The 26360-nt window shown below is 36.8% G+C and overlaps 1 protein-coding gene across 4 annotated transcripts in view; it reads right to left on the reverse strand.

The window, feature by feature from the left end:
• The window catches only part of GABRB2 (gamma-aminobutyric acid type A receptor subunit beta2), a 135565-nt gene that overhangs the window by 74201 nt on the left and 35004 nt on the right, over positions 1-26360 (reverse strand). For all 4 annotated transcript variants that reach the window (XM_054288248.1, XM_054288247.1, XM_054288246.1 and 1 more), the window contains one exon: positions 14387-14607. In XM_054288248.1, the coding sequence (XP_054144223.1) occupies positions 14387-14607 (221 nt within the window). The remainder of the gene's footprint in view (positions 1-14386; positions 14608-26360) is intronic.

Below are 26360 nucleotides of genomic sequence, written 5' to 3' on the forward strand. Positions count from 1 at the left end.
GTCACTCAGCATGGTCAAAAGTCACCATTGCCCACCTGGCAAGACCTTTTAACTATTTTAGTGTACAAGGATAACACCAGCACAGTAAGAAAACCAACACTCCCTCCATGAAGCAGAGTGCTCATGGGAAACATGCTGAAAGCGATTTTTAAAAAATAACTACTTAGCAGCAAAGTCTGAGCAGGCACGGGGACTCAAGTTGGTGCTGCCTGCAATATGAGGTCAGAAGGAGAGGACACCGTGTAACAAAACAGGCACACTTCCATGGGCAAGCAGGTTTCCCCAGAGACAAACATGGGGTGAAATATGAAAATTATCTGTGACATGTTTTAAATGGGTAAGACAATTCTCTATAAGCCAGCCTAGCATTTTTCTCATTTCCCAGTACACCTTCTCAAGTACGCAGTTAAATGCTGTGTTAGGAGAAACATCCATCTGTTTGGGTTTTGTTGGGTTCATTCAGGGTTCTTTAATTGTCACAACATATCCGTATTTTTGATACAAATTTAATTTCAGATATTTCAAGCATTGGCCAGAACTCATTACTACTGTCATGAATTACCCATGTTCATTTAATCTAATGCTAGAGCCAGTGACTGCAAAATCTCTCTCAGGTATCTAACCATAGACCAGAAATTTAGTGAACAATTTCAGCAGTTTAATAACTCCCCTGTTACGGTTAAATGTTTTTCTCCTGCTGCCCCCTCCAAGCTGACAAAAGAGAAGAGAAACCACAGTACTGAACATGAACATCATGACATGAACATCAGTACTGAATTACAGAAATAATTCTTGGGAATTTAGATGGGAGTCTGTTTATATTGTGATCCATATTTTGTGGAGACAAAGAAGCTGAGGCAATAACCAGCTTGCTCAAAATGGCTTCAATTTTCAGAATTTTCAAAAGTAACCATCTCAAATTTTTAATGCTGAAACTATTACAAGTTTGATTGTGGTGCAGTGGATCTGCCTCAGCTTCCCATTTACTCGAAGGCTGCTTCTACCAACAGATCCAAACACGACTGCAGTGCCTTAGAAGGGTATTAATAATTTCTCTGTTCTTGGAATAGCAGAGGCACTCCTAAGTTCACAACACCAGCACTTGACTCAGAGAGCAAACTCATATTATGCAAAGCCTTTGCATTTTCTGGGTTAGGTAACAAAAACCATGCTCTGGGTCAAGCCTACAACTCTGTATGGAGGAAAACCAGGCTCTCTTCAGGTTCATTCTACTTCTTTTTAGGTCACTTCCTCATTCCCATTTCTGTTTATATCTTGGAAACCTTGACACATGCCAGACGCAGCCCTGAGTCCCCCTCTCTCAGCATCACTTTGTGTCACTCCCAAAGGCTCACTGTCCCCCAGACCCTGCAGGCAGTGCAGGTGGAGGGGAATTCATCCCCGAATGGCCACAAACAGCAAATATGTACTTGCTAAGGAGACACCTGTGGTACAACTCTCATTGCTAGAAAAAGAACTGTAGATTTTACTAAGTAATTATAAACTTTCTTTAATTGCACTTGCAGCACAGGATCTTTCCTAAACAAAAAAACCCCAAACAAACAGGCAAAATAGACCAAACCAAACTGCCCTGGTATTTGCAAACAATGATCAGGTACACAGCAGTGATACTTAAAAGAAAGCAAGCCTTTAAATCATAAGTAACACATAAAAAATCTGTGACCCAAAAAATGTTTGAACACAGAAATGCCAATACTATTGTGTGAAAGAAGCAATAATAGAAAATCTGGGGAGCAGAATGGCCATGAAAGACAGATAAAATCAAAGAAGAAATAAAATTTTAAGGAACTTTTTTCATTAGTTGCGCCTAAATTACTCCTGTTGTTTCTTGCAAGCGATAAAAACAAATATATGCATGAGTAGAAAAGAAAAGCAAAACAATAGAGCAGTAAAAGTATTTATTTTTTACCTGTCACATACAAATTAGGCTCTAGAAAGTAAAAAAAACAAATGCGTTTAGTGAAACTTCAAAATCTGGAAATCCTGACTTAAGTTCTGGCAAGTTCACAGGCTGAAGAGTCTGAGAATCTCTTGAACACATAAGGAATGACTTACAGTTACCCACATAAAGCTGGCACTGCAAATGTCACATGTTGTTAGCAGGAATGAAGATGGAAATTCAGTGCTCCTGGCTCTGATTTGCTTGGAGGTTTCAGGCAAAGCTTGGCACAGGTGTACTTAAAAGAAAAAAGCGCACGTGCAAATTCTGCCTCTTAGCAACGAGATGTGATCACAGCATTGGGTTTAAAAGGCAGATGATGAATCACAAACCCTGCTAAATAATGAGATGGCAATACACCCTCTCTGCACAGTGTAAATGCCACCAGAGGAGGAGATATCACACAGCTAAGCCACTACCATCTGCACAATTAATACATGCTCTAAGCAGTGAGGGAGTAGGAGGAAAAGCATCATCACTTATGACTATGTAGTCATTAGCCAAGGTCCTCATCTTCATTAGACAAATAAATTAAAATTCACATTTACTGAAGCTATCACAGCGGCTCCAAAACAATATTCTAAAAATGGTCCCACTGGATTTGGATGAAAATGATGCCTTTTGAAAGAGTAGTTGGTAAGCAGAAGCATGACATCAAATGCACTGACAAACCAGTGCTATTAATCTAAGGCAGCCCTCTTCACTCCCCCTTTCACAATTAGGAGAAAAAAAAAATAGAGCACATGCTAAATTTTAGTGAAAAACAATAACTCAGGATAATAAAGGTCTGTAATTCAATGAAAAACTGACTACAAAACCACACTGCTTTTCCAAAAGTTTTAGAGCTTGGAGAGATTTTTCATTAGAAAATTGCTAAACAGAAAGCATGGATGAGCACAGTGATGAGAGATGGAATAGTAAAACTAAGCAAAGCCAGAAGGAGAGAGGATAATGTATTTTCAAAACAATCATAAGAAAGCAGGAAAACTTGGTCAGTGCTAAGACTACATTTGATGAATTAAAATTTGGGGAGGGCCAGGGGTGCTATTTTCATTACTACTCAATATTGAAAATAACACAAAAGTTATGCTCAAACAGAGAAGGGAAATGGTTTTGCTGAAACTCACCCTTTGTGTGAGTTGAGAGGGACTTGTTTAACTAAATGGAAACTCTCCCATGTTCCTGGGCACAAAACATCCTCACTAAAACTTTTTTATTTGATCAATCCCCTGATGTAGAGCTGACACCCTGTTCTCCTAACTGGCATCACACTTTCAGAACAGAAGATAGAGAGTCACACTAGGCCTGAACTGTCAATGTCTTTTAAAAAGCTCTTTGAACATCATGTTTTCCAGGGCTAGTAAGGGGTGCTGCAAAACAAATAACTGTGAGGAATAAAACTTTTCACTTTTCACCCCTGTCTAAATTAACAAGAAAAATGAATCCTGATACCCTGCTCATTTCTCTCAACTGAAACAGAATTTTAAGTCTCAAAGTACAAGGATTCTTTACTTCTATAAATAGTGGGTTAGATTAGGGGTTGTGCAATGGGCACAATATTGAATTTGCTGCATTCCCACCCTATGTTGCAGGAGTGGGAAATTCATGATTCTAGGAATGATATTCAGCCCAGAAGTCTCTCCAGGTTTATCAGCTTGGCCATCACACATCTACCATCACATGTGCTGATCAAATACTTTACAAAACAAAACAAAATCCTGTTTTTACTACATATTGCACTGACAAGTATAGCTTAATAAAAAATTCATCCAAGTACAAAAAACTGGTTTACCAATGCTTTTTTTCTTTCAAATGGGTAGGTACTAACTACCTCTGCCTATCTAGAGTTTGAGCATTGCATTAATGGTCATGTATTTTCTAATTGCTTTATATTGATGTTAAACCCATACCTTCCTCTGAACTAATTACTGATAAAGTTCTGTAATATCTGTAATGGCAGGTAACATTCAATATTTATTTTCATTCTTGACATTAAATAATAACTACTCTCCATGCTCTTTTACTTGTCTTCAGTTCTGTGGGGTTCAGTGTTCCCCACTGTTAACAATTTCATTGCCTTGCTTCAGTTTTACTCCTATTTCTAAAACCTGGACACAGCCAATTTTCTTAGCAATCCTATAAATCATAAATATAGATTGTACTGAAATTAAAGCCATATTGAAATAAAATGGAAAGATGAACCCTAATGAAAATTAAATGAGGTGAACCAGAGAAGATGTGACCAGATAAGACAGCTGGAATGGGACTCTATCTCCTTCAATACAAGAAAAATACCTTCAGTACTCATGGAAACAAAATATTAACACAGAAAAAGAACCCCAAAAAGTGCAAATAAAACAAACTAAAAAAACTACCAAAACACTTACCATAATACCCCAGTATCAGATTCTGAGATATCCCTACATATAACCTCTTTTACAGAGTTTTGTTAAGTGTTCAGTTATAAAAAAAGAAAGAGCACCATGATACAAGCTTTGTGTCTGTTCAGTTAAATCAGAGGAGCAGAAAAGAGATGATGACTGGAGGCTTGAATTAAATGGCAAAGTGCAGCTGCAGTTGATTTGCATGAGTGGGACCCCACCTGCAGCATCAGTGGTAACCTCCAGAACCACCTGTGCAGGGGAGAGGTTTCCTCCTAATCCTTGTCTATAAAGATCTTTATACCCTCAATCAGATTTCAATTTCTTCTAAGATTGTAACTTAGTTAAAAAAAAAAAAAACAACTGAAAAATCTATTTCTTTTAAAAAAATCATAATTCTGAATACTGCAGTATACTCACCTGGAAATTACTCTACGACCCTCTGAAGCCAGGCTAATTTTTTTTGTATTTGTATTATTACAGACATATGTAACTGCAAAATAAAAATACCTTCCTGAACAACAGCATTCAAGATTTTATCCATAGCCTTCAAATTTAATAATGGGCAAAACATTTACTTGAAATGATAGTGTGAGTTCTTTATAACATAAAACCAGTTGCATTAGAAGATGAAGACAGAAGGCTATGAAAAAGTAATCTTGAGTGTATTTTCAGTATCTCTTTCTTCAAAAAGAAATAAACTACTCTGGTTGGGAGATTGGGTAGATGTTTCTTTAACACACAGCAGTGTCCTTAGAAAATTCTTTTTCAGATAAATATTGCAGCTCTTGAATGCATTTCTGGAAGGCATAGCACTGTTACATGGCAATGACTAATGGCATATCTTTCTTATAGCTACTCTACCACCTCTTTAAAAATCCAACAGCAACAAAAGTCATCTCCTCTCTGCTCTATGTGCCATTTCTGCAGCAACACTAATGCTGTGAAACAATATTCAAAGGCATTTCAGGATAACCATAATGGAACATTTGTACATTCCAACCGTCGGTGCTTTGGAGACCCCCTTGGAGAAGCAGCCCACAGATTGGTGTTTAAAGATGCACAGTGTTTTACTCTCAGTTGTTTTTCAAGAATAAGATACACCCTGGGAGGGAACTAGGAAATAAGCTCTCCTGTTGTGTGTAATGAAAAACAGGAGAGAGGGATGAATACTCAGCATTTGCCTCCTTGCTTTGTCTTGCTTTCCATCTTGTGCACTGATGGACACCTCTGCTTTCTACAGGGAGAACCAAAGGGAAAAGACATGAGCCATCTTTTAGAGAATGAATGATATGGTGAAAAGACAGGTGGCTGATACCTGCCACAAAAAAAAGCAAGCAAAAAATAAAGGTAAACCATTGAAGGATGTTGCATGTATTCCATATGCTGCAATTGATGCAGTTTTTTCAGAAAACTGTTCTCAAAAATGACCCACTGCACCACATGAAGATGGAGAAAGCGGTGACCTCTCAATTCAGAAGCCGAGCAGGATAAGGCACTGTGGCAAACCCTCCCTGGGAAATGCTGAATGTGGACTCACAGCCATCTGTGAGAACAATTCAGGGTGCTGAAGATTTGCTCGTTTCAGAGCAACTGCCAGGAAAGATCATGTCCAGGGACCACAACCCCTGGGGACCCTCCCTGCATTGATGGCACCACCTTGAAGCCCCTTCTGTGCTGGCACAGCCATTTCTGGGGAGCAGCCCCCAGGACTGCTGAGCTCCTCTCTGCTCTGACACAAGGAACATTTCTCATGGAGCTCTCTCCTTGGGATGTGATCTCACAGCCTCCTCCTGGCCCTGAGACATCCTTGCCATCTGCTCGTACAGATGGCACGTTCATGTACGTTTTAAAAAAGGGTTTTCCAAACATTTTCTATTCTCTCTCTTCTCAGATAGTTCTAGACTAGCAGATGCAGTAAATGTTCTAGGAATGACTATTCAGAAAGAGAAAAAATATCATCTTACACAAGAAATTTAGAGGAGGAAAAAATATCTGGTCACTGAGCAGCAAATAGAAATATCTGCATTATAGTCTAAAAATCACGGGTAGACACAGCTTTAAAGTGCTCTTCTGCTAAGGCTCACACACATCCTGAATCTGGAGAACATATCTGGAAGCACAAACCCTCCGAATTTCTTATAACTTATCCTAGTTTCTCTCCTGCTAAGCAGGACTGAGTTCCAAGAAGAGCTCTCTTCAATCTGCACACTGCAGACCACAAGAAATTTCAATTTTCAGAGAAATAAAGAAATGGACCCAGGAGATGCAAGTAAAAGAGACCCCAACAAACCCCTTACACTTGAGGAGTTTAGGTAATCCTTATCTCTCAGAAAACATTTTATCATTCTGTAAAGTTAAATATCGAAGCAGGATAAAACATTGGGTGAACAAATCAGTAATTATCGTCCCATAAAATGCATTAAAACATAAAGGAAATGTGTTCTGGGTGAAAAAGTTACCCAAACTAGATATTTAACAAGAATAAAAACTAAATCCAAGTACTTACTCCTTCAGATATGACATTTGGAAGGGACAAATTCTTCCATTCAAGGCCCATATTCTTCCATTCAATAAATAGTATTCTACAATGTCTCACATTAAAATGTGAAAGAAAAGCTTTATCTGGTAATCACAACAACTAGAAAGTGATTATGACCCACAAGAGGTATTATTAGTTCGAAAGTGTGCTAACTTTTATTTTTGTTACATACGCAAGGACCCCAACCCTGCTCCTACTTCTGATATCCATTTCACATTTTACCAATTTTAGTAAAAAACCCCAATATTTCAAGTAGAATTTATACATATAAAATATAATATATTTATTCATGAAATATATATCATATATGTAAGCATGTGTTTGTATACACACATTTAGCGTCTATCAAGCTGAGTCTAGATCAGAGAATTCTGAGATGTTATGGATGTCCTTCCAACTGGAAAGTCTCCCTTCTCAGGGTCACCAACCACCAGCTCAAATATGATCAAAGACATTGCAGAAGAGAAATGATAGATTGCTGTAATTCTAAATTATATAAATTACTATATTTTAATTTAAGATTCAATGTTTGATGACCCCTATTTGTTTTTTGGAATATGCAATACCCTTGGAGCAACTTAAACTATTTCATGGTTCTGTAGCTGATGGGAGTTTTTCTTACTAACAAAGACTAAATGCCACAGTCTGTCTGTTAGGCAATAAAACTCAGAATTCTTTTCACTTCATTGCAATGTAATAATTTTGGATAATAGGGCTTTTAACGGAAAGGATTCCTATGACTTAAAGCTTTTTTTTAATTAAGCTTAATTGAATTAATTATTCACATACTAATTTAACAGCTACTTCATAAAAAAAATAAAAGCAAAAGACCCTTCTGAATACTTATCCCATACTTAAAATCTAATAAAGGGACTGAAATAGAAAGATATCTTTGTTTTCTTTCAGATAGGAGAGATATTTAAAACACAACTACTCTCCCTCCTGCTGAGGAGGAATGGTGAAAAGATGCCATTCCAAATCCTACAGAAAAATGCATAATAATCTATGAGTCTGTAATTGAAAAGAGATATTTATGAGAGTCAATGATCTCCTTTTTTTTTCCCAGAAATTGCATCTTTGCTAAAACTGGCTCATTTTGTGAATGGGCTGCCATGTAGGGAAAGTGAAACAATGGGATTCTGAGAAAATAAAGCAGATTTGTATCCATAACCCAGCCATCCCAAGGTGCACATGAGGGCTGGCATTTTATAATTCTTCATAATAATGCTTGGCACTTGTGTAGTGTTTTATGGGATCAAAGCACTTTACAAACTAATTAATTAATCTTCACAACACCCCTGTGAGAAGGTAGGTTTTAGTGTTCAATTCACCAAATGGAATAACTGAGCAGAGAAAGCTGGATGATTTGTTTCGTGTCCGAATCTTCAGTTCACAGAAACAGTGTTATTAGAAATAACAGTAGTTGCATTTCTCTGCTTTATTCCTTGGAACTTACAAAAGAACTCTTTGCATGAGAAAGGAAAACAGCATCTGGGCAAATCTTGGGCCAGAGCTAATACCTTGTTAATTTAAAACAACAATAAATTCACTTAAGAGACACACTGGAATTTAAGTTCCTTTCCTTATGCTGGATCTATATTGACACTGCAAGAAAAGAGCCATGATCAGACATGTCCTGCCCCAGGATTTCCAGATAATCAGATTGGGGTGGCAATGATTCCTTGTTAATGCAGAAATTCTTTGTACTTAAAATTCTACATAATTGTACAGTATTCAATTTTTTCAAGTCTTTGCAACAGCTACATGATTTCAGTTTGAAATAATGTTTTACTTCATTTGCATTTATTTCTGCAAGTTCCCCAAAATTTCTTGCTTTGGCCACCTGCATACAAGACTTAGGGGTTCTTACACATGTCTATGTACACTAACAGCCTTGAAAACCTGGACACAGAAATGGAATTAACCTCATTTCTTGGGTAAGAGTAAACAACTGCATGCCAGACTGTGAATTAGCTTGGGCAAGTGTTGGCAAAGGAAAAGTCAGTAATTGCATCTATAGGTGTGAGCACCAGCACAAAAAAATTACCCACTTAACACAATGGAAATGCTTCTTCACAGATGGATATTCTCATGTTCAAACAAGTCTTATAAAAATTACGTTTTACTTCCTCTTTGCAATGCCTATATATCCAAAATTAAGAAAACTTGTATTTTTAATTGGAGAACAGAAAGTTACTGACACTTCAGACATCCTAATAGAAATATACATCATATTCACTTATTTATTTTAACAAACAGCAACACCATTCTGAGATACTGTTGGTGCTATTTATCCTAGAGAGTATCTCATTATAATGTTTATTTCCTTTTCTCCCCTGAGGCTGGAAAAGCCCCCAGTTGGTGTGAAGGGCTGCAAAGCCAAGAGAGGCACCAATGTGATGGAAGCAGAAACACCTGCCCCCTTGACAGGCATCATGATCAAGAGCAGAGCATCCAAAATAATATATTCTCCCCAGAAAAGAAATCCAGATTCTTCTTATCTCTTCTGAAATCCCCAAAGAGAAAAGGTTTTCAGAAAATATTTTGTTTAACATGAATGTGCATTAAAAGTCCTTAAACACCTTCTGTCCAGCTTCTGGAAACATCATATTGTAGCAAAAAGGTAAGACAAGTCTGCTGCCTTTTTGCAGAAGATATTTTGAGATAACAAAGGTATTGGAAATATTGTAGGCAGTCCAAAGATTTAATTTTGATTCACAGAATCACAAAATTTTAAGGGGTTAGAATGGATCTTAATGACCATCCAGTCCTAAAATCCCTGCCATAAGCAGGGACAGCTCCCACCTGGTTCTTGAGCTTCCTCTTGAACACTTCCAGAGTTCCAGCTAGTAGAAATTATTTTAATATTTTAAAACAGAAGAATGGAGCTGTACCTCCAAATTATGCTTAGCATTTAATTAAAATTATGCCCTATCAGAAAAAAGTCCCAAAAACCAAAACAAAAATCCTAACCCCCCCAAAAACAAACACCCCCAAAAAACAAACAAAAACAAATGAGAAAAAAAAAAGAAAAATGTAGCAAAATAAAGATAAAATGCTTTACTGAAGGGTAGCTGGTATGAGCACTTCACCTCTCAAAGAATTTGGTCTGAGAACTAAAGACATTTGCAAAGCAATTGCTTTTAAAATTGTCCATGGGATTTCATAGACAATGAGGTGCCTATGAGGACTTCAACTGCTGAACACGTCTAATAATGCAACAAAAATGCCCAATGCTGTCTTACCAGAGAAAAATATGGCAGAATCTATTTTATTTGCAGAAGTGAAAATTTCCAAGCAGCTGAAACTGAGTGAGCAGACAGCAGAAGGCACAGCTGAGACAACACAAAATAGAGTCATCCAGGACTGTTTAGGATTTTGTGACTCAATGCAGGTAGCAGGAAATGGAGAACAAAGCATGGCCATCATACACATAATTCTCTCGTTTGTGGGAGATTACTGTGTTCCATCAGTCAAACAGGAATTATTGCTGCATGAGTTGGAGACTCAGTTGGTAATGCATTAGATAAATCTTGGCAAGTAAAACTGTTGGGCTTTCAAATTGGAAAAGTCTTTAATTTCTAAAAAACTCCTCTGTTCTGCTTCCTTTTGTTCTTCTTCTGGCTAAAAAGGATAGCAATGTCATTACCTCACAGAACATGGTTTGTATCAGGTGTTCTGTATATATCCCATTTTTCTGTAAAAAACACCCACAAACTTCACTTACAGAAAGCATAAAACCATCCTACTGAAGAGATACAATAGCACACAATGCTCTTGGTTAAGTAATTATCAGTTCTCTACCCAGAGTCACAGAGCTCTCTTGTGAGGAATATTGGGAGAGGTGTATGCAAGGGTCAGTATCTCTGTAAACAGCCTGGTAATGGTGCAAAAACCACACAAAACATCTTGGTCTTCAGCCACTTCTTCAACTATTTTTAATCCTTGTATTCTAAACTACATTTCCCCCCTTAGTCTGACACATGGCATCACAAGACTCTACAAGAAAAGGGGCAAGTTCCAGAGAGACACCATAATGTGGTTACTCAAAAAGCAGTAATTCTAAATTGGCAAGTTTTATTTAACCTATACTGTTTGCTATCCTAGATTTGAATGCCTAAATTTACTGTTCTAAATGTTGTCAAATCACTAATATCCTCTTGCAAGTCATCTTAATTTCCAACATAGTAATTTTCCCTGTAATGACTCTTCATTTAAGACTACATGTTTACAATTTTCTACCATTTAGGTGATTTAAGTATATCATCTACTGAATGTCCTGGTCTTGGCAGCAGTGAATAATTTTCTTGACAGATGGAATATGAAAAAAATACTAAATAAAACATTTTCCCAAAACATAAATAGCTGGCAGTTATCCCTCAGAAATAAAAGTCCTTCTTAACCTAAAAGCGACCAGCATGTCATGTTCCCTGTAAAAACAAGGTCAAGAATTTAGTTATGCCCTTAACTAATGCCCTATTGCAGTGAAGAGGGCAGGCTATGAGGACAACATCCCAGCCATTTAGATGCCTCCATCCATTATTAGCTATTTATTATGAGCCATTTCTATTTTTTTTCTCCCATTTTCTCTCCCCTCTTTCTGCAGCAGCATAATCCAGGTGCTCACAAAACTGCCTCTTAGTCCTTCCTGAAATTTACCTTCCCCACATCAAATCTAACCAGATGTGACATGCACACCATGTATGGGTTCTGCTCACAGAAACAAAGAGAACAATGTTAAGGGATCAGTGCTTGCAGTATGAAATAGAAATTAAATGTAGGGACGCAAAAGAAAGGGATGCTTACATTTATACTGATGAAATCACTTGCTATTCAATGGATTTGGTTACAGCAATCAAGGTAAATGCAACCAAATTCACAGCAACATTTATACATGTGTGTATGTTATGATGTTTATAAATAAATGTATAGGGAGGTGAAAAATTTCAGACTGATACTTAAAGGAATCTCAGTCTAGAAAAATGAATCCCACAGTAAGAATGTGTGACTGCAAGTATAAGCTAAAGTAAATTAATGCAGTAGATAAAACAGTAGATTTTCAGAATAAATAGTGTATAGGGGGTTTTAGATATGTGAGAAATACAACTAAGCAGGCATTTTTAAGATGTGGAAATTACTAGTAAGCAAGAATTAAATATATCAGTAATGTGGACATTTGAAATAACAATAAATCTGAATTGAATTTAGATGAAATAGATAAATCTACTTAAAGCTACAAAATTAAAACCTTAATATTAGAATGAGATCATTGATTGCCACTTGATCCAGGGAGGGCAAAAGCAGAATATGGGCAGTCACATAACCCTGGTGTATTTCCACTGGTGCATCTTCCCCATCCAGCCCAGGGGGTTTGAGCCACAGAGCCTTTCTGAGCCCTACTGGGCTGAGTCTGAGGAGCAGGAATCAATTCTACATCTCACAAGACTTATCTGGGGTTCATTAACAATTAGGACATGTAAGAAGGGGTTTTCTTACGTGTCATCTATTAGGTACCTGTTATGTTCCACAGTCCCCATCCCAGAACAACAAGAACCAGCCGTGCCTTCACCCCTGTGCTGCCCAAGGACAGAGCTGCCACAGCAGTGAGGCAATTGCAGTCCCCATCTGCAGTCCCCAATTGCCATCCCCAGCCTCGGGTGACACTCACCCTGCCCCTGCCCCCAGGCACAATTCACAGCCAGCATTCATCCTGTGCCAGCTCACAGGGCAAAGAGCACCCTAAAATGTACCAAGTACAGTCTTAAAAGAGACGTAAGAACTGATAATCTCAAATATGAGATTGCTAGGTATACCAGAATACTAGAAAATTATCTCCTAAAGTGAAATTATTTTACCTAGGAAACAAAAACCTGTCTAAATACCTTTAACTCTGGGCCGTGCACCAGCCCTACAATAGAAAAAGAAATCCCATTTTAGAATTATTCCAAAACCATTTTGGATAACATATTGGGATTGGAAGTATTGAAGAAAATAACTCTGGGAAGTAAAGGCTCAAATCATTAATAATGATTCTTTTAATTACATTAAACAGCTAAAGTGAAAAATAGATACCATTTCACTTTACTGCATCTCATAAGAGACAGTAAAACTGCTTTGCTATTTATGCTGAATAAAAAGGAGGAAAAGCTTCACCCAAAACAATCAAGCAGTATCAACATCAGTTCAGCTCAAAGAAAAGAAACAAACTAAATCCTCAAAACCTTAAACAAAGTCTATTTCATGAAAGGTTTTGAGGGTTTTAAGAAACAAACGAGCATCAAAAAAACTCCCAGAAAACAAAACTTTATCTTACTTGATTCTTCTATGGACAATTTTTTGTGAGCTCTACTTACTGTTTACCAGCCTTTTAAAAAATCAGAAATTATTACAGACACTGAAGCACTCAGAATAAAAAAATGGCACAAATAGCAAAAAAATGTGCCATTTTTTATACTGAGTGCTTAAACATCTGTATGCTTTAGCATTACTGAAGACATTAAATCTGATACTTATTTCTAATTTGTTCTAAAAGAAAATAATAGATATTATAATTTCAGAATCTTAAATTGAAAACAAACCATTGTTATGCTGGCTCTCACTCCATTAATATAAATATGTGTTATGTAGCTGGTTTATATGTCACTTTAAACTACAGCTGCATTTCAAGGAACCAAGTATCTGTTGGTTCACTGAACAACCACAACTCCAGACTTGCTCACAGCCACAGTGCCAGAGCCTGAACTGCTCCCACAGAAAACACAACTGGACACAAGAAACTTTGGTAAATACCATCCCCAGCTCTGCAGCATTTCCTGCTGTTAACCCAGGCAATGCTTTCCTGCTGTTTTGTTCCTACCCACACAGCACTGGCAGTCACCTTTTTCAGTTCTATTTTTAAATCCATTTCTCAGCAATAATTTATCCTGCTGACATCACTAAGCAGACAATTTCCCAAGTTTTCAGAGCTTCTCAAGAGTGAAGCCCTTTTGTTGATTTCTCCAGTCACCCCTCTCCATACAGTCATACAGAACAACAACAGGCCATAAAACATTTCAAGTCATACCTCATCTCAGTGAAAATCATATTTAAAGTATATCAGTTAAACTACCAGTTCAGCTGTCATATACATTTTCTGTTTTCTCCTCTAATCCTCATTTTGTATTTCATATTTCAATTCCTTTGAAGAAGCAGTTCTAAACTAGGCTTTTAATCCAGAATGAGCATTTCAAATAATATTTACAGTCTTATTTGTTCTTAATACAAGTCTCTGAACTGCACTAAAAATGGCAGTTTATCTCAAAAATTTGTATAAAAACACAATCCTTAGATTTAGAATACAAGCTTAGAATACTTTTTTTTCCTAGAATATCATCAGCTATATAGAATACAGAAATAAAAAGCCTTAAAAAACAAACAAAAAAGAGCAAGGAAGGATTTTTATTTTTAGTTTTTAATCATGGTTTTAAATTAAGAGGCAGAAGAGTTAGCAATGTTCATACTGACCTGAGCCCATAAAGGACTGTTCCATCCGGATGCAGACGAATCATTCTGTTCTTCACAGTAACACCATGGACAAATGACTTCTTGTCATTCAGGAAATAGGTATCAGGCACCCAGAGCTGATCAGCTACTCTGTTGTCCAGGGTAAGGTTTAGAGGTATTACGTTATAGGACAGCCTCTTATCCCTCCACGCTTGCTGGAAGTACATGGTCAAGGTATAGTCCTGTGGGCAGAAAAAACAAATAAAAAACCAAAACAGGTTTGCATTGAAAGATACGTATGCAAAAAAAATGACAATGCAAATACACATGTATTCATTGTGACTGTTCCTAAAGGCAAACATTTCTGTTCAGAATTTCCATGAGTAGATTTATTTTTTATGGTACTGAACATTTTGAATGCGTGTAATAACAGCAGTGAGAACACAAAGAAGATGGGGCATCTAAATTTTATTAATAGCTTCGAAGTTCTCAATTCAATATTTAAAAATAAAACTTAAAAAATTGTAGACATTTAACAGCCTGTAGCACTTTACAAGCCTGGGAGTTCTAGGAAATAGGAGCATTCACAAATCCAAATTTAATTTCAAGGTCTCCACTGTATCCAATAGAGCTCTGGATCAAGTCTTCTGTCTCTGAGGTTGCAGTCACCACCCAAAGAGTTCCCTAAATTAAAATTTCTTCCAAGTCTGTTAACTTTTCCCTGGGCACTGAAACCAATGGGAATTTTTTAAGGTTCCTAAGCTATATACTCAGCCTTAATTTTACAGATGAATTAACTCTGGTTAATTCAATGAGACAATTCAGAGAGCAGAATTAGCATCTCAGTAATTACTCATGGTATTATGAGACTTGTACTTGATGCAGACCACCATTGTACAGGGCTTCAGAGATATTTTGACCTCTTGGTTTTTTAAAGAATGTATTTACAAAGGTTACACCTTTGTCAAAATTGTTATCCAGATGCAGAACAATCATTATATTTAGCCAATGCTAAAAAAACCCTCTACAAATAGTACAAAAAATATATTGAGAGCAACCCTGTGGAGAAAGACTCACATAAATGGCAATATTAGTTCTTATTCCCTGCTATATATTGTAAAGGAGAGTCCACTATTTAAAGCATTTTTATTACAGTTGGAAAAGAAAAATTTATCCTCCTGCTGAACTACTTTAAAAGCCCACAAGTGTATTTCACAAGCATTCTCATTTAAAAGGATATTTGACATGAGAACACTATATAGAATGTCTCAGATAATACAAAAATAATTTTTTCTTATTCTGCACTTTCCCAGACTGAACATCCCAGTAGGAAATCACTGAAATTGGGTTGCTGTAATTATACTCTTTACAATGTACAATACCCACCCTTGAACTAGAGAGGGTCTGTGAGAACTGTGGTTATTTCAGCAGAATTCCGTAAGCAACGACACAGAACCCTGAAACTAAGTGACCCTGCCTCTTCTGCAGAACAGTGTGCACTCAGAAGAATCAGTATAAGCTATTTTTTAATAGAAATATGCATTTCAGTGGAGGAAAGACTTTTTTTTTATTTTTGCCTCATCCCTCTCCAGAAGAGCCCACGTACATGGGCTGGAAAATGCCTCTTCAATTTTCAGTGAAGCAGAGGGAAATACATGTTCTGTTGTGAGCAGTTACTGCGTTTCCTCCTGCCCAACACAAACCACAGATGGTGTTGCTGTCCCTGCAGTGCTCCTGCCTGCACTGGCTCCAGGGCAATCCCCTTCCCTGGCTGCACCCCTGTTCATGCCTGGAGCCCCAGCACCTCTGGCCAGGAGCCACCACAGCCCCTCTGCAGGGGCTCAAGCAGCCACACACCAAATAAGCCTTCCCAGGTGTTTAAATACCAAATATATTCACCTGGTGCTGTTTTACAACCTGATCAGTTTTAACAGTCTGAAATCTCTTCCCACCTCCCCTGGGTCAGGATGAGATGAGCTTGCAAGAGCGTTCCACCTACATGTGAAGAATTTTACTGTTATGCTTCATCACTGTTCTGCAGGATTTGATTCATAACCAGCTACCAGAAAATCTCCAGTAGGAAAATTTATTAGTCTTTATTGTACTAATATATCACATAATCAAGTAATGATCTACAGCAATTGATTCTCTATTATCCTTGGAATGCTGCATTTTATTTGTACTCCAAGGAATAACCTACATGTATTAATATTCTGCATAAATGCATAGAACATGCTTTCCTTTTTACACCTCAGTAAAAGAGGAAAAGAAGAGGAGGAAAAACCCTAAACATACATGGTTCACTGCATAGAAGTGAATTACATAAAACTGTAAATTTGGAGCACTGGCATAGCTGAAAGAAAAGCCAAGTCACCAGGCTGGAGTTTAAAATCAAACACACTGTGTTCCAGAAAGAGCTGGTGTTCTGACTAAAAATTATTTGTCATATGTTGGCCCTAGTTTTCAGACGTGACTGGAGTTTCTAATGGTCAAAATAGAACTCCTTTGAAATTGTTATAAAATTCTCACAAGCTTCTGAATTTAGGTTTTTATTTTTAATTATAATTTAAAAAAACCCCAAAGATGTTCCAAGCTACATATTTCAAAGTGAAATTGATAAGACAGGAAAAAAGCAAAACCTGTCATGTAAATTGATCTATCCCTTAGAAAGGAGAGAGGCATCTGTTTTCAAAATCCCAAATGAAAGAGTAATTCAAAAAAGGTGTGCTGGTATAAAATGTCCCTAAAGTATCCCAAGATCCTTTACATGTTGACACTAACACTCTCATCTAGGAATGCTACAAGAAAAAAGTCTGGTAAACTCACATTAAATATGGGCATTCCCCTCTATTCTGGGGATAAATAGCAAAACAAACGTGTAAATATCTTGTCTCTAGGAAGAGAGGCACACAAAAGTAGAGAAAGAAGTAAAGGATGATTTTATTTCATTAAGGTTTAGCATCCTTTTAAATTCACAAGATGGGACTCTTAGAACCAGTGTAAGTTTGAAGAGGAAACAGGAGCAAATTCATTTTCACAGCCTTGCACAAGGGACTAATTCTGCTGAGCTGAGAGAACTCCAAGCCCAAAGCTCCTGATGATGGGGTCAGTGCAAACCATTGCACAGACACAAACTACAAAGGCACTGACTGTTTGCAGCACAGCCACACAGACACATTTCTACCACAGAAATAAAGAGGTTCCTCAGTTGCCCTGGACATGAAAAGCTGTGTAAAACTGTATTAGTGTTGACAAAGCTGCAAGAAAAACCTAGAACATAAAGAAGCAAACATATTTTCTGTAAATATTATCAATTTTGTAAGTTTCGTTATTTTTACTTATTTCATTATTATTCTATTATTTGCCTAGATTTAAATTTAATAGTTTTTTTGTTCTGTCCAGAGCAAAAATTGAGGCATCAGAAAATGGATCATTACCCCTATTCTATTGTGATCAAAGAAAAGATGTCTCTTTTCTTCACCTCACCTTTCCACTTTCCCTCTTCTTTATTTCATACAATGAAAAAAAGAGCAGCAAATATAAGACAAAGTTAATGTTTATGCATAATTTTCCATATGAATAAAAAACTATCAAACAGTTTCATTAGTATTAGCATATTCATGAGTTACTTTTATTCTGCAGTGGTTGCCTTCAAACATTTTAGCTGCTGGAAGTGTAAATACACTGAGGATTTAAACTTTTATTTAGATAAATACAAGTATTACAGACAGACATGGTGTCAGTGAATGGCCATCCATTTCAATTATGTAACAGAAGATACTGGATAGGAAAGCATCACATCTGAATACTGGAATACTGGCATTCTTATTTATGTTCTGACATTTCATTCATGCTCTCAAATAAATGTTGAAGGAAAAAAAAGAAAAATCAGTTTGGGCCTATTATTAGTTTCAAAAGATTAGAACACAGGCCTTGGCTAAACCTACCCATGGGCCAATAACTGACATATTGCTGATCCTCTTTTTTATATTGGAAAAAGGATCAAGGCAAAAAAGGAAATAGAGGTCATGAATATTCACAATGACAGTGGGTGTCTAATGCAAAAGACTCTACCAGATGTAAATTTTTTCAGAGCATAATAATAAGGTCCAATGTGAGAAAACACATTTAAAATATAGCTCCTTCTTCTGCATTACACAAATCAGGACTGATTCACACTGCAGCTTAAAACTGTAACCAACACTTGTATTAACAGGGCTAGAAAACAGCTACTGAAACACTGGAAGCAATAAAGACAAGAAATTTCAGAGGAAAAAAAATCTATATACATAATCTAATGTATATAATATACATTCTGTATATTGTACACAGTGTAAGACAGAGAAGTTGAAGATGCTGTTAATGATTGCTCTGCAGTAATGAACAGAGAACTCATTTGTGGTTTGGCTTAAGTCCACTCCTCATCACATTCCTGATTATTACTAACTTATAAAAATGTTTTACTACATTTCCACATATGGATATTTTAAAACAAAATAATTCCCTTCTGAAGATGCTTGCAGCTGAAGATTTTGCCTGAGCACTATATTTATTTAACATGTACATTTAAAAAACGGTTGGCAACATTTAAAAGTGCTAATGGACAATCTTTTCAACCCTCTTTTTAAATAAAACCAACCACTACAATGTTTGATTCAAAATTATCCATCTCAGTCTCTCATTGAGAAAACATAATGTAAAAATTATGCTTAATGCTGGAAACACCACAAAGTGACTTATAAAAGTAGAAAGAATGGTTGAAGGAATGTATGATACCAAAGAAACGCCAAAATAGTCATATGCCCTTAAGAAAAAAATATTTTTCACACTCTGTAAATCTTTACTTTAAAATTAAAAAAAAATTCCTCAAAACATATAAAAAAGCCACAAACAATGACATCAGGAACCTTACACAGAATTCAAGTTGAATTCTCTCAGTCTATGAAATCCAACTTCCCAAGCTGGCTTTAAATCTGTGAAACACTTGTATTTAACTGAGTCTCCTAAAACTTACTAGGGGAGTTTTCCTTGATGGGAATTACATCCTCATAAGTTTACAATCTTTCCAAAAAGAAGCTCCCAACACCAAGCTTACCATTTATTTTGCTGCAACTCTCCTGGAATTATTCATCAGCAATTCTCATTTGTCAGCTGAGCAAAGCAGCCAAGATGGGCTGTTTATCTCCCACCACAGCTCTCAGAAAAACAGTGTTACAGAATCAAGCAAGAGGCTTGGGTCTGAACGCCAAATGAGTGTCAGCACAGCCTGACTCCTTAGCAGAAAAGTTTTGACCCTGAGTATGTGAAATCTCAAATAAGAGACTGTAGGATTTCAGCATCAAGAGCATGAATCTGTGTCTCCTGAGGGTAGCCAATATTTATAATATTGCTGTTATATTTATGTTTTTCCATGGTGATTTAGATAATGGCACAGCCTCACAGTACAATGGATTTCATGCACTGAATGAAACGAAGCAGTTCTGGCTGGTAAGTTTCCTGTAACCTTAATTAGTTTAGCAAGACCCTGGGACAGTTGATTTGAATTTCTGACAGGTCACCAGACTGAATCATGACACTGCACTGCTCTGAGCCAGCAATGAGCACATCACTGAAACCAGAGAGCTCTGCCACAGCTCCCTCCGGTTTGCTGTCTCTTGTTAATAAGAGGAAGATTGATTAAAGCGAACCTGGAGTGGAAAGTGCAATCTAACTGCTGCTTGGTTAAGAGACCCATGTGTCTGAGATCCTGAGATTATTCTCCTCTAAAGGATCCCGTCATCCTGACACAGCACTGCAGGATTCTCAGATGAATAAAGCAAATTCAGAGTACAATGAATAAATGCAACTACTCTCACTTAAAAGAAGTTATGAAAACAGCAGTTTTCTGCCTCAGACAAAATTATTATTTGGTTGTGTCTTTGAAGTAAAATAAAATATTTTAGGCCACAAGAAACATCCAAAAGTTTATTTATATTTGAATTTCCAAGTTCTCTTTACTTGGGTATCTCAAGTTATTTCCCAGAGCTCACAGATCATTCCCTATGTTATTGTACACTTCCACAGATCTTCAGAAAGGTAAATACCTTCAACAGAAATCATATTTATATTGTTTCTATTATAGCATATTATATAATTGCCTTGCAAAATAGTAGAGAATTTGTTGAAAATACTAAAGAAAAACAAAATCATAATAATTGTTAAGTGGAGTGGAAATAAACCTGTGGTTAAGAAGAACTGGAGATCCAGCTGAAAGGTTGGTGTGAGCAGATGGTGGCCTAAGATATTGTTTTGCAGAAGAGACTCAAGAGTGAAAAAATAGAAACAACAATCAGAACCCTGAGTGTCTGATATTTTGGGGGGAGGGAGGGGGCAGAGGGAGAAATTCCAGGTAAGAATATAGTTATTGATAGATGGACTCTGGCTTAAATCTGAGAATTTAAGTTTTTCCTAGCTGCAGAACTAAACTGGCATAACATTTGAATAAGTGCTCTTTTTCCTTATGCTTTACAGATTCCTAAGCTCCTTCACAAACAACAAAGCTTTAAGAATTCATTCAGAGACTCAAAGAATTGCAAGTTAATGCTGCTCCAGATCATTGCAGCTAACTTCTGAAAAATGTCCTAAATTGTAGATTTTTATTCTGATTTTCCTGGCATTTTTTGTGTTGTTTTATTTTTTTTTTCTTTTTCTTCTAAATCTTTGTCAAACACATGCACTTTGGAAACAGAGCTGTTTCTAGGCAAGGGTGACCTGGCAGTTTTCTCATGCCATTCCCAGCCCCATGAGGAGCAGCAGCAGCAGCTCCCTCCTGTTAAACACTGTCACATTCCACAACACTTCATCCTCTGCCCTGCCGATTCCCAGCTCTCTGAAACGGTTCATTAATCCAGCACTAACAAACTGACACCTTGAAGGGAGCAAAGTGCTCTGGAGAGCACAAATCTCCCCAGAAACATCCCCTCAAGTGTTTCTGTACCTTGGTGCAATATGCCAGAGGCTGCACTGCAAACTGATGCGTTTCCTCCCGGTTTGCACATCAATTTTGTGGGAATAGACAAGCCACCCTGATTCAGCCCTTCCTCAGCCAATAATCTCTTGCATACTGAAACTTTGCGTACAGATTTAATGAAATTTCAACAGCGAAGAGCCTGAGGATGAAAAAAAAAGGCAATAGTGTCATGTCACCTAGACCTTCTCCTGCATTTTAAAGCTCTCCTCCCTGAAGCCCACAATGTGACAGGCTGTTTCCTCTCAAAAATGTCAGGCACTGCAGAGAACTGGCAGCACTGAAGTAAAAATGACGATTTATTATAATACATATAATTTCTTTCAGTGATGACAAGCCTGTGGAAGCTAGGAGGTCCAATTTGCATGACAGCACAACACTTCAGCAAAGAGAATACACTGAGTTGAGACACTGCAAGAGAAAAAATGATGTATTCAGATGAAAGAAAAATTATTATTATGCTCTAGGAAAAAAAACCTGAAAAAAATCACAGGTGGAAAAAAAATTTGCATCTCTAACAGTAATGAATTATACTCTAAATTGTTCCTGGCTCAGAGAAGCCAAAACCTACTGGAATATCTCACAGCAAAAATTTCATTACAAGTGCCTCTGTCACAAAAGTGTATTTTCCCCCAGTTCAACCTCACACTCAAAGCAAGATCGACTGTGAGGACAGACCAAGTTGCTCAGGGCTTTCAAAGCTCTTGGAAAGGGATTAGAACAAAACTTTAATAACAATGAAACTGCTACTTGCATTTAGAAAGAAGCTCCCTATCATCCAAAAAGGAAAAATCAGGATGGTCACTCTAATCCAGCAGTGACTGCAACTTAATTTCAGTTTGATTCAAAATCCCCATTGTCTGAATTTTAGAGCCACTGCACACTACCACTTTTATCTGCTCTGTTTAGTGTATTATTATTCCAGTCTTTTTGTGTCATTTTCCCAGCAACTGCCTCCACTCTTTAATCTCACTACTATTTGAGACACTTAGAAATCAACAGGATTCTGTTACCACTGAGGTTTTGAATGCAGCCATTGTTCACTATTTCCTATATGCTTCAACTGGCACCAACAATTCCTCAGGAAAATGCTCCCTGTTCCTATACAGTACATGATTTTTGCCTTTTTTTGTTCTTTCTCTCTTAATCTTCAAGGTTTCCATCTGTGCCAAAGAAGTTTCTATGAAATTAAATAATTTATTCCCACTTTCAACACTGTTAATAGATACTTTGTAAACAATCCTGATTATGTTTTATAAGACTGAAGCTATCTTTTCATCAAGAGCTAATAATGTCTCTACCCTTGTACTATCAGTTCAGAAATATAATCCAAGAATCAAAATAATTAAAAAAATTAATTTGGCATTCTTTACTACCAAATGGGTTTATTTATTTGTGTCTGATTAAATACCTCATCTCAACCTTCAAAATTTGTCACCTCCTTTGTGGTTCACTATTTCTTCCAGGGTTCAAGTCAGCCTTGTATTTCAGTGAGTGAGTAGAAGTAACTGTTTTTACAGCTGAAAAGATCAAGAACAAGACCCAAGAGAACCTTTTCTCAAGGAATCAAAGGTACATGTAAATGGAAACGGCATGGAAAGTATTTCCTACTTGGCATTAATACAAATCCAGCCTATTTTAACAAAATAAGGATACCTTACTTTTCTTTTTTTTTCCCCCCCGATCAGACTTCTTGTTGGGGAAATGGCAATAAAAATATCACTGGTTCCACGCTTTTTAGCCCTTCTAGCAAGTATCCATATAAGTGCATCAGGAAATTATTCAAGAAACACAGATCACATTTTAAACCAAGCTGCTTCATTATAATTGTACTTTAAATGCATTTGACTTGGCAGACACATGGATGGGTTTTAAGCAATTTTAAGACCTTGCACAGAGCAAACTTTCAACTTCCACAGCAGTTCCCTCCAGCTACTCTTACTGGAAGGCATTTCACAACCTGCTGGGACTCAGCTTGACATCACTCCTTCCATCTGGCCATCCAAACCAGCAGTCTGGATACAACATTTCCTGCCTTCTCTCTACTTCACACACTTGACATTCATTGAAATTTCTGGAAAATGAGAATCAGAGCTCTATGAATACTTCAGAACTCCTTGAGAAAGGGTTTTGCTTTTTCTTCACAGCTCAAGGAACACTAAACCAGGGTTTCCAAAAGCAGTAGTCATTTTTTCACAGGTAAAAGAATGCAATGCATTTGGATCCTTTTTTGACATGTGGAATTGGATAATGATTCTCACATTTTTATATATTTGGAAATAAAATTAACCAAGTCAACAAGCTCTGTTTTAAAGAACTCCAAGGACGTATTCCAACTTAAAACGTGTCGTGTCAATTCTTCCATTAAAAACACTCAAAAATTTAAGATAAAGATATGGAAACCAACTAATCCATGGATCAGAAACAAACACTAAATTTGCAGGAGAAACTAATCATCAAATATTCCCTAAAGCTTACACAAAACATGCTTTCATTCATAAGATAACCTGGTAAAAGAGTTTCTATCCTTGTTTATGACAGAACCATTATTTCCCTTTCCCTCCAACGGTCAGAAGATATCAAACCTATTTTGCAGTCCTACTGTAAGAAATTTGGAGAGAAACGAAAATAAAAAACAAATCAAACGCACAAAGACAGAAAAATAATCAAAAAAACTCTGTTATGACTCCACTGAGATTGTCCTGAAAACAATGACTCATCTCCTGGCAGCTCCATCAGTCCTGATGAATTTCCAACACTGGATTTTCTACCTTAACAATAAAGAGTTTGTTAAATATGTTATTCACAATAGGTTCAAAATGAATAGGTTCAAACTGAAATGCTTTGCTTTTTCTCCCAAATTATTAGACCACAGTAAATAAGTGCAGAGCCACAGCAATAAGGGCAGGGCTTTAGCAGGTGCTAGACAAGCAAAACCTCCAGTAGCTCATGTATTTGTAGCCATGACCTCATGAGCTGGATATAGTATTTGTGCTTGAGCACGTTCCATGTTAGCTGGGAAGCAGCACACATCGATTTGATATCTACTGGCTAGCAGCTGGTTAATCCATGCATGAAATGCACTTATCCAGCAGTTCACTGGTTTGATTGATGACACATCTATTCCCCTAAGATAACAGCATGCTTCCTGTCTCAAGAGTCACCAAAGTGCTATACAACATATTCTTATGTTGCTACACACTACCTGAAATTTAGGATTATTGGTAAAGAAACTCTTCTTTGAGATGCATTCACCATCATGTCCAAAGGAAGAAGAAGCTCTATAAATTCTTTGTATTAAGAATAATTTTGTTTTATTTTTAAAAAGTGAATTCCTCAGTAATGCACTTGTCAGAAAGAGATAATTGACTCCTATGAAAGAGTCTCTCTCTTCCTCATTTTCCTCCCTCCCATTAAGTAAGCAAGAAAGAGAGTAAGCACTAACACTCCAGCATTACACACTACACTTTTTTTACCTACTGGGTTTTACTTATCAACATTCTATTCTTGAATTCTGACCACCATCTTTCCCAGAAAGCCACAGGGAAAATGAGGAAGCATTCAGATCCAGATTTATAAGCAAACACAACAGAACCCAAATTTGATACCAGCACCATGGATAAGAAACCCTTTGTTTTTACAAGCAGGGCTTGAGGGTTTTTTATGTTATTGTTTCCAGCTAACACATAAACAACCACTAGGAAGCTTGAAATCTTTGCTGTGAAATAATTAGAAAAGCAACACTGCTCAGAATAATTTTTAAATAAGTAAATTGCTAAGTACTGCCCATATGCTCTGCCCTGTTCTTGAGGAGAGAATAGCTGTACAATTATTTTGAAAAAAAGAGTTCCATACCCAAAGGTATTTAAAGGTATAAATTTATCAGAAACTTTGTTTGGCAAATGAGATTGGCATATGGGAATTCTACCCACAGCTCTCTGTTGTTGGTAATGCTTTCCTGAAATAATTGTTGTATCTGTGTTCATTATAATAAGTAACATACAGAGTAGATTAGGTAAGGGTTGTAGATCTTAAAAAAAGAAATCATGCTATGGTGTTATATTCTTGCAACAATATTATTTCTTCCCAAATGCCTAAACATCAATTTAAGTACAAAGAGAGGATATATAGAAATAAATTAAATCAACACAATGACTAAAAATTGTTAGCATGGAAACTTTTTTTGTTTTGACTTAAAATATAAAAAACATTATGAGAATACACCATGTTTTCAAACACCAACTTGAATCATAAACACATAAAGGATTTTGAAAATCCTATTGAATAAATCTTCCTATAAACAGGTATTTATGTTTTCTCATGGCTCTGTTATCCCAGTACCTAAGCCAATCCTAAAGTTGGGCAAAAATCTTCAAACAAACAGTAGCTATTCATTCCAAACAGCATTTCAGAACCAGCACTTACACACTCCTAAAAATGCCTTTTTTGATTCTCCTCAAAGTAGCTCATTTATTGTCACTATTTGCACTTAACTTGGTTTGAGGTTCTGCTCTATATCAAGGCAAGTTTTTTACTGTTTGTTTTTGTTGTGTTGCTCGATGCAACATTTCTTCATTACCTGTACCAAGGTCTCCTCCTGAACACTGCAGGATGTTGCAGATGCTTGGAGTTTGTTGCATTAGCAGTGATTTCACTACTGAAAATATTACCCAGACTTCACGGTCTTATCTAGAAAATGTGGTGGGTTTTTTGTTTGTTTGGTGGTGGTTTTTTGTTTTTTTTGTTTTTTCCCCTCAGTGGGTGTGAAGAGGGAAGAAAAAGGAATATAAGCAAGTACACATGATCTTTTGAGGTCCTTCCCAACCTGGGCTGTTCCATGAGCGCTTTGAGACGAGCACACCCTAAATTAATTGCTTCATTTCTTATATTAGACAACTTGTGATTAATGTCACCAAATATTACAATTAAGTACTCCTCTCAAATTATCTCCTCATCTCTACAGTGTTCAAAAAGTCAAGCTAGACCTCA

The sequence above is a fragment of the Melozone crissalis genome, unplaced genomic scaffold, assembly GCF_028551555.1.
Source record: "Melozone crissalis strain CALT ecotype California unplaced genomic scaffold, PUWL_Pcris_2 ptg000061l_1, whole genome shotgun sequence".
Lineage (NCBI taxonomy): Eukaryota > Metazoa > Chordata > Aves > Passeriformes > Passerellidae > Melozone > Melozone crissalis.